Source organism: Helicoverpa armigera, chromosome 12, assembly GCF_030705265.1.
Source record: "Helicoverpa armigera isolate CAAS_96S chromosome 12, ASM3070526v1, whole genome shotgun sequence".
Classification (NCBI taxonomy): Eukaryota; Metazoa; Arthropoda; class Insecta; order Lepidoptera; family Noctuidae; genus Helicoverpa; species Helicoverpa armigera.
This window is the reverse complement of record NC_087131.1, coordinates 4,159,653-4,169,011: the sequence shown is the minus strand read 5'-3', so window position 1 is coordinate 4,169,011 and position 9,359 is coordinate 4,159,653. Positions and strand designations below refer to the sequence as shown.

The 9,359-nt window shown below is 37.5% G+C and overlaps 1 protein-coding gene across 2 annotated transcripts; it reads left to right on the top strand.

The window, feature by feature from the left end:
* The first annotated feature begins 321 nt into the window (after positions 1-321).
* LOC110373470 (uncharacterized) lies at positions 322-9,249 on the top strand. Of its 2 annotated transcripts, none has more exons than XM_064037101.1 (10): positions 322-666; positions 2,506-2,640; positions 3,234-3,437; positions 4,666-4,837; positions 5,252-5,398; positions 5,803-6,062; positions 6,461-6,665; positions 7,000-7,207; positions 7,833-8,013; positions 8,098-9,249. In XM_064037101.1, exons 1-10 carry the CDS (start codon positions 586-588, stop codon positions 8,914-8,916), a joined length of 2,412 nt encoding a protein of 803 aa, XP_063893171.1. In that variant the 5' UTR covers positions 322-585; the 3' UTR covers positions 8,917-9,249. The 2 variants fall into 2 exon arrangements, with proteins under 2 accessions (XP_063893171.1, XP_021186433.3); XM_021330758.3 differs by having other exon boundaries at positions 323-666; positions 5,276-5,398.
* The last annotated feature ends 110 nt before the right edge of the window (positions 9,250-9,359 follow it).

Here is a 9,359-nt window from a genome sequence, read left to right as displayed (position 1 = left end):
AATTACTTATCATTGAATTACTGGTAAGGTATTAGGGTAATATTCGACGTCAGGACTGGGTGTTAGGTACGTAAAAAATGCTTAAGTCTCCCTTGCCATCGCTGGTTTACCTGTGACAATGCATTACCTATCAACAGACAATCAACAATTCTTCCCAATTGCTGAAATTCGACAACATGATCTCATACGCTTTGTTTAAGAACAACACATGTTTTCACCAATTTTCAATCACAGCCGAATATAAGTAGGTCCATAACGTGATTAATCTATAGTTATCTATTGATTGTGGTTGCAGATAATTTGTAAACAGTGGGTTGTTTAGCACAATAATTAGTACGGCTGTCGCCACGAATGAAAATACATTCAGTCCTGAAGACAATCAACAAAAGCTGTTTTGGATTGTACTCGTGCCGGAATGTTTGACGCTATTCAGTTTCCAAACACTTTCGTGGAGTGTCTTGTGTTGGTGTAGAATACAAATGGACGTCCCCAAATTTAATCTGACATAACTTTTGTGATTTTTCTCAGTGATTGTGCCTTGAAAATATTTTCAATTATGTTCAACGGGTGCAAAAAGAGTGATTTATGGAAATTATGCAGGAACGTCATTTAATAACTAACTTCGTTTATTTTGCCATATGGATTTCGATTTTACATGGGACACAGGTAATTTAAAGATTTTTTATGGGTCACGACCCGGACCTCAAAACAAAACAATTTAAATCTCACTTTACATAGTTATATACCTAATGCGGTAGTCAGAAATGCATATTTTTTATTTATAATTACCAGCTGCCCAAAACACGTAAGTACATGTAATTACATGACTAAAACGTAATTGATTGATTTTTTATCTTTTTAAAGCATGGTTCTAAAAGGCCATTGTATTTTTCACTGATATGACTAATTAGTATCCACCCTAATTAAGAGTGTCTGAAAAGGCATGATAACATACTTAATTAAAATTAAATCTATACTAATATTATAAAGAGGAAAACTTTGTTTGTTTGTTTGGTTGTAATGAATAGGCTCAAAAACTACTGGACCGTTTTTAAAAATTCTTTCACCATTCGAAAGCTACATTATCCACGTGTAACATAGGCTATATTTTATCCCGGTACGGGCAGTAGTTAATTTTAGCAAAGTGTGTGATGCGGATCTGACGAATTCCTCTCTTCATTTAAATCAGTAGATGTCCGTTTTCGTATTTTATGCACTTTTCGATTTGAAAAGAATTTAGTAGTTCTGTATAGATAGTCAGAGAGGAAGTCTGAAGGTGGCATCAGTTCCAGAAAAGATGAGAGGCAAGGTTGTCACGGTATGGGCATGTAATGAGGAAGGATGACACTCATTGAACAAAGGTTGGAAAGGGAGATGAGGATATAAGAAAAGATGGATGACAGATGAAAGAAGACAGCAATAAGAAAGGAGTGAGTCAGTATGACGATTAAAGATCCCAAATAACATTGGGAATAGGGCAGATAGAGGAAAAAGACTCAGAACTATTTATACTTTTTATATTGTAGGCTGAAATGACTTATTTCTGAGATCTGTGACCCAACATCGTTGATCTTTTGTAACACCATCGATGATATACGACACCATTACGTAGTAAGCTCTATAAAAGATCGTAAATTTACCAATATGTAGTTCCTATACCTGTGTGCTATCTGTACTTAAATTGTTTATGCCCGTCCCAAGAAAGATAACAAAACACTAAACAACAATTCAAACACTTATAACTATGCGAAGTACCTGTAAGACCTTTTTGAAGACTTTGATATTTGGTATGCCTTACTGGAACTTGGATAAGTTTAGTCACGATTGAAATTATAGTGGTGTGGCTATGTAGTATGAAAAAAACGCTTAGGGAAAAAGTTTCTTCCTCAGAAGTGAATGATTGCGCCATATCAAGATTGGAAATTGCAATGATAGTATCTTCTGATGATAAATGCATGCGGTACCTACAAAATATATTTTTTCCATGTACGGAGATAAAGAAAGAGGTGTGCCCTACGTCCTTGTTACCTTTTTCCGGTTTTCAACGATTATGAATTCCTTATTTTACGGAAAAAATAAATATTATTTTTATTCTGCTTAAATAACGGTTGTCTTCGATTGTTTTCAAGGCATTGAAGTGCCCCCCAACAGAGCAGAGCGGAGCGGAGAAGTTTTTAAACAACCAATAGAATTCCTCTTCTTAGGCCCGGTTGTTCGTAAGTTACGGTAAGGTTAAAGTTAAAATTTGACCGATGTCAATTTTGACCACGGTAAATTTGACATTTTTATCATGAAATTTTAACGTTCAACAACGCTTTTTAAATTTAACTACGGTTAATTTTACTTTAACTAGAATTTAACCCTAACCTTGACGTAACCGAGCTTCGAACAACCGGGCCTTAGGGATACTACTGTGTGGGTCTTTATGTGGAACAGTGTCAAATATATCAAAAAAAAATCTATCTGCTTACCGTGGCTTGCCTATAGTAAAGAATTGCATTCTAGGTGACAGCTCACCTCAAAGATGTCCTGAATCCAGTGAACGTAGACTTTGATGTATGGCACCAGCGTGACACGCGGGTAGCCATCAGGGCCAATGATCTCCTTGCTTGCGAGAGGCCTAATATCTATATCTGTGAGGTAAGCAAACATACTATTGTTTTTGTAAATCATTGTTCTAGTTCGAAAACAATGTTAACCTTTTGTTAGATCATACCATTTTTGCAAAATCTGTCTTAGATCTTGAATCACTGCAGGCCTAGCGATATGCGACATACATTGTTCCTGAACAATGCTAGTTAGGCCAATATTGTAAGTACATAAGTATAATATCGAGAGATCAATCAATCTGCGAGTATCTGACAAATAAACACAACATATGTAGTGGTACCTACCTAGATAGATAGACATAGCTACTCAGCTGCAATGTGTTTATATGGGCCAGTAAGCACAGGAATTTGGAACAAAATTAAACATAGTCCTCTACCTACTTACCTACTATGTATTAATTAACTTAATAACGTCTTAGATTTTGAAATTGTTAATATTTTGTAGTACAGGTGTTGAAAGTCAAGAGTTAAGTTCAAGAAAAACTACTCTAAGACCTTCTTCTAACCCTCCAAATGGTTTAGTTAGACAGACCCTTTAAAAATCATTTCAAAGGCCAAAAAGCCTAAATTGCCCTACATTGGACTATTTCTTCTTGCAAAACTTAAACTTTTTGTAAAAATTAGGAGCCTCCAGAGACCGTTCCACCGGACGCCAGAAAGACCTGCAACTATCGGAATGTTCGCTACCATGAGCAAGTGTTCCGCTGGGTGGCGGGCCGAGGATGCCTGCTGTACACTCCTGACTTCCTCTTCGTGGCCGGCACTAACACCATCAACTTAAACGCTGGCTGCTTCTACGGGAACTGGTTCGCGCCCTGCTTGGAGATTGTAAGTATAGTAGATAGGTAGATATATAATGTTATAACGCTCATTTTATGAAATATTTTCATACATGCCATATATAACTTTAAATATTATTATTGTAAAAAAGTACCTTCTTATGAATGCCTACCTTATTCGCTTTAAGTTTAATACACCCTAAGATCCAATTTAGATGAGATTGAAGGGATTGTGGAAGCGCCGGCAACAGGACGCGCGGGAAACCACAGGAAACCCTGGTAACGAACATTTTTAGACAAATGCATTTACCGTAACATCAGTGCGATGTTTGCAGTGTTAGGTGTAGGTATCGGAGTATCTCCAAATAAACGATACGCGCTTATCTTTTACACGATTAACAGTCATAATTAGTTTTGGAAGTCCACGAATCGCCTGTTGAAGCAATTGTACTGATGACAATCGCCGCGATATTGAATCACTGCCAAAGATAATGGATTGTGATTGGTTTCAAACAATAAAACAATTTAAGTAAATTACCTAAGTACCTATACATATCTTGGCATGTAACCTTGTACTCCTCGAAAGATTAATCTGCCTATACCCTGGTACCTATATTGGGGTAGGGTACCTATATTATTTGCAATTGTGTGGTGTGCTTAGGACAATGAAGTTTACTATGCTGCTTTATCTTACGAAATACAGTGAAATGAAATGATTCAATAAGTTAAGTGTCGGAAACATTTACTAATTCGTCCTTTGAATCAACGTGACCAACTATATATAAAAAAAACCTACTGAATTTGACGACAACCATAGTGAGTAGTATTTTTTCTAGAGGTATTCCAAAAATTATATTCAAATGTACGTTATCATAGCAAACCATTAACCATTAAAGGTCACGGTACCATCATGATCTAACAGTGATTAAGCATGACTATTGTTTTATTTAATGTTTCGTATATTTAAACAATAAACAGAGGGCCCCGTGACACTGCCCTGGGGCACGCCGTATTTAATTGTCCGATGATGACTTCAGAAGCGTTTTCGTTTTAAAGTTCTTAATTGATCAGAGTTAAGACAACAGGGAATGTGATAAGAGTTTAGACCGACTAGACTTTTACACTTTCAAGAGTCTGTTTATTTTAAACAATATATGGGTTACGTGCACAATGTATGGGTTAATTATTAATTAGGTAACTGGTTAGGCTGGCAGAGCCAAGCCCCAAGGTAACTCCCTTCGTTTAAACAAAGTTGTTCAGAGTTACTGTTGTCGCAGGCTAAAGAGGACGGCTCATGTGGCTGTTATCCATTCGACCCTGGTTTAGAGGAGGTGGCGGCTGCGGTACACGAGGCGTTGATACCAGCAGCTCAGGGAAGGTGGGAGCGGTGCTTCTACGCTGCCAGCGATTGCTGCAGCCATTATATGCCTGACACATTAAATGTATCCGGTAAGTTGAACTATGGTCCACATAAATAAATACATATTGGTGCACACATTGATCTTTTTCATAGCCGTTCGCTTGATTGGAGACTATAATTACAACAATCAAGGGACCGGTCATCCTATGCACAGTGGAAGGACCCTTAGTCCGACTATTTCGAGACTGTTTGTTAATCTCATAACAGTTGAAAAATACTCGGCTATTGTTTATTTGTTTTGTAAATGGTAAATTGTTTTACTTTAAATTAAATATACTTTTGATTTATATCTACCAATCGGAGAGACATAAATACATAGGGTAACTGAAAAATGTCTAATCAGAGAAACGTCTGACAAGGTCTTTGACCTGAATAACTTCTATTTTTAAAGTTTTCAGACATATGTGCAGTACCCCTATCTTTACTTGTGTTACCTTTTGCAGTATCTACATATCGTTATCTTTTAGATACCAGCCAGTGTGAGGCAACGTTTGACGGCTGGACTTGCTGGCAGGAAGCGTATGTGGGCGCGTTGGCTACAGAAATTTGTTCCGAGTTCGCTTATTCTAATACCGGGCCCTCTTGTCATCGTATGTTCTTATTTCTTATCATAATTATATCACTAATCTTATTTTAAACTTCCAAAAAATATTCACTGTTGCCTTAGCTACTATCATAGGTAATTGAACTTGACCCTATCTCTTGAAATGTAGGTAAACTGAAGTATCGATGTTTTGCTCTTCGGGTAACTAAGGTAAAGTTATCAATAGGTCAGTGTAAAACAAAAACAAATTGAAAATTCTAGTCTAGATCTAACTGGTTTGAAAGTTAAAGTAAATAATGATGATGTTGTCATCTCCCAAAGCTCTTAATTTCCCAATGATTTTCATTTGTAGATTTTTCTTAGCTGACAAAATATTATCTTAGTACATAGGTAACCCAATATCGTTTTTGCAAAAATTAAGGATTTCTCTACAAAAGGTTAAAATTCCAGACTACAGCAGCAAGCAATGCCATACAAACGCTACATGGGAGCTACAAACAGACTACAGCACGTGCAGCATCACGCCCCGTCTGCTCCGCCGATACCAGTTCTATATCGCCGTGCTGTCCATTTCTATCATCGCTTGTCTCCCCGCCGTGTTCATCTTTTGTTTCTACAAAAGATTGAGGATCACCCGGGTAGCACTACACCGCAATCTTCTCATTGCCATCATTGTACGGAATGCGTTGGTGATTGTCAGCAGAAGTGAGGTAAGTGGAAACAATAGAATGACGTTATCGAGACGCGATTGTTTGCCGACGGACGAATACGAGAATTTTCAGGTGTTATTTCATCCCTTGGGATTGTTTTCTTGTGTAAAATAAACACGAATGCGTGATAGCTATATCTATACTGCTATCAATTTGAAATGCTTGGTTTGTGTTTTTGTTTTCCGAAATTAACGAACCTGTATTATATTTTTTACTTTCGCCATTTTACAGATTTTATAGTCAGTTAAATGATTTTATGGATACCATTTTCTTTGGATAAATAACAGATTACAATTAGGATCCTGTTCTTTCATCATCATAATCAGCCCCTTGAAAGACTCATTGAAGAATAGAAGAAGAGATGTTCTAGTCTTACTGTAACCCCAATGGTATTCTAGATCTACATAGACGAGTTAACAAACGCTGGCGAGACGGTGATGTCGTCCCACGGCGTTGCATGCCGCATACTCGCGTTCGCCGAACGTGTCGCTGGCAATATCGTGTTCGTCTGCATGCTCGTTGAGGGGCTCTACTTGCATCGCTCTATTGTTGCCGTGTTCAAGCAGAAGCTCAAGATCAAGTGGCTCTACAGCATCGGTGCAGGTTTGTATACTGTCGTCACTCTATCACTGTCATTTTTAATAATGTCGGGACACCTTTTTTCACTGTCATTGTGACTATTCTGCCTACAGTTTTCGTAAAAGTATTTTGACCCATGTGTGACAGTTGTGCTCTATAAGTATAGGCGCCGTAAAACCGACGTAAAAAGAAATTCACCAGTTACGTCTACGCCACCCCTAGATAGAGACCTCATTACATACATTCATCAATTTCTTCATAACCACTAGACTAAGATGCTGGCTGACTTAATTGCAACAGTAGTCGTAATGTAGAGTGTAGTAACGGGACCGACGTAAATGGGACCTTTGATCGGCAGTCATAGCGCTAGCTCCAGCCATCTCCTGGGCAGCAGTGATGGCAGTGCACAACGACCACTCCTGCTGGCTGATATACACCGTCAGGCACGTCCAGTGGATCCTCGACGTGCCTCGCATCGCCATCCTACTGGTCAACACTGGCTTGTTCATCGATGTCTTGAGGGTACTCCTCACTAAGATCAGAAACTCCGAGAATGCTAATCAGCTGTAAGTATAATCGTTTGTATTTTGTTTTGTTGGATGGATGGAAAGAGCAGTGGCCTGTTCACCGATTATAGTTAGGTATAAGATTATAGAGACAAGGTTTGTGTTTAGATATTATCAATTAATGTAATTCTGAATACCAAGTCGCACTGCAGCTAAATTAATAAAAATAATTAAACAAACTTGACAATGATATAGAACACCTGTATCCGCTACAATTTACTTTAATTTCAGAGGAAAATAAAGGTAAAAGGTAAATTGTTTGCAAGTTCCATTTTTTGTGATCAAAAACTGAGCGGAGTTGTGTTGAGTAATTAGAGCGGAACTTTATAGCACTGCTGAAAATTATTTAAAAGACGAATTGGGTAACATTCACATCTCAGATACATGTATTACCTAATACATAACAAACAACTTCTTAATAACTAAGTATATATAGATTTTTTTATAACTAAAGATAAAAAAATATGTACAAAATACAATGAATTTTTGTGCGTAACTATGAAATTTGAAATGAAAATTGCAACATCCCAACAATGAGGGAATTTTTTATATCGGTTCAGTACCAAGGTTAGTTACGGACACAAATAAACAGCTTATACTTATTCTAAAAACCAATTGATTTCAGGAGCACAGCTAAAGCAACACTGTTCCTAATGCCAATATTTGGGACACAGTTCCTCCTGACTGCATTCAGGCCTGCCACTAACAACTGCACTGAAGAACAGATCTATTACTACGCCTCGTATACTGTCGAGGGGCTGCAGGGTCTCATTGTAGCTTTGCTCTACTGCTATATCAATAGAGAGGTACTCATTATTACATACATTAAACGAAATAATGATTGTACTGAATAATGTATACGTGCGTACTAAATATCCTATTTATTTCAGGTTCACAGTCTAATCAAAGCAACGTACAGAAAAACAGAAACTGCAGTCGTATCCCGTATCCGAAGCGATTCCACCTACCCACGAATGAGCATGGGCCCAAACTCTGACAGAAGAATTACCTGCAGCACCGGACTGCCTTCTAGCCAATCCGATGACGCTAAAGACCAATACGCAACAATAAGACCCAAATTACATGTCGCTGAAATCATCTCAATACAAGCTAGCGAACGATTAGCCGAGATTTTAGAACCAGTGTATGAAACGATACAAAACGGAGTGACCAACGAAGGTTACGATTCACTAGACAGATCGGACTTAGACAATGATTCCGGCTTTATAGCCAACAGGGATTTCAAAGTAGAAGATTATTACGGATTCACGAATGCGTCTAGTATCTCGATCGATTGTCATGACTGGATACGATGCGTGTCGTCGCCTTCTAGCAGCGTCTACAACAATTCTTTGACCGATTACGAAACCAAATATTTAGAAAAGAAATTCGCGATCCAATCGAAACTTCGTGAAATTACTGAAGTTCGTGAGAAGAATTCCGATGAAATAATTGCGAATTGGGATTGTTTGGGCTATAGAAGTTCGCAAGCGGACTCTGAAGAAGTTAAGCAAGAGGTTGGCCCTGAGAGAGAGCCCGTCACTCGGAAGACGACCGACGAAGCTTTATACGACGACTGTGAGAATATGCTCGAGGAGATAATGCAATATATGGAAACTACGGATTCAGCTAAAGTCACTTTAGATCCTAACTCTCTCGCACCTAATAGACGCGATGGAGATAGGATTATATTTTTAAACAATGAATAATTACTTACACCTTGTTAACATTATCATAAAATCCATTATCTGTAGAATTAGATGACAAAGTGCTCCTGATAACGTTTTTATCGTGATATCCTGAAATCAATGGAACAATTTATGAAATGTGTTTATATCGCCTAAAATTACTAAATATTTTTTAATTTTCAAATTGTCTAGTGAGGAAAAGGACGCTTTAACTTATTTGTTAATCCTTTTTTCTTAGTTTTCAGATTTTTTTGATAGTATTAAGATACTTAGATACTTTATTCTTCGTAAGTTCAGTTTTATACCTAACTTATTATGTAACAAACTTTTTTAAAAATAAATAATAAAATATAAGCTTCATACAATTTCAATTCTCATCTACGCTGGTCTTACAAATGTGCATTTAGATAGTAACATGTGCGCAATATCTGCCACGATATGTGTAATTCGGCACACCTTACATC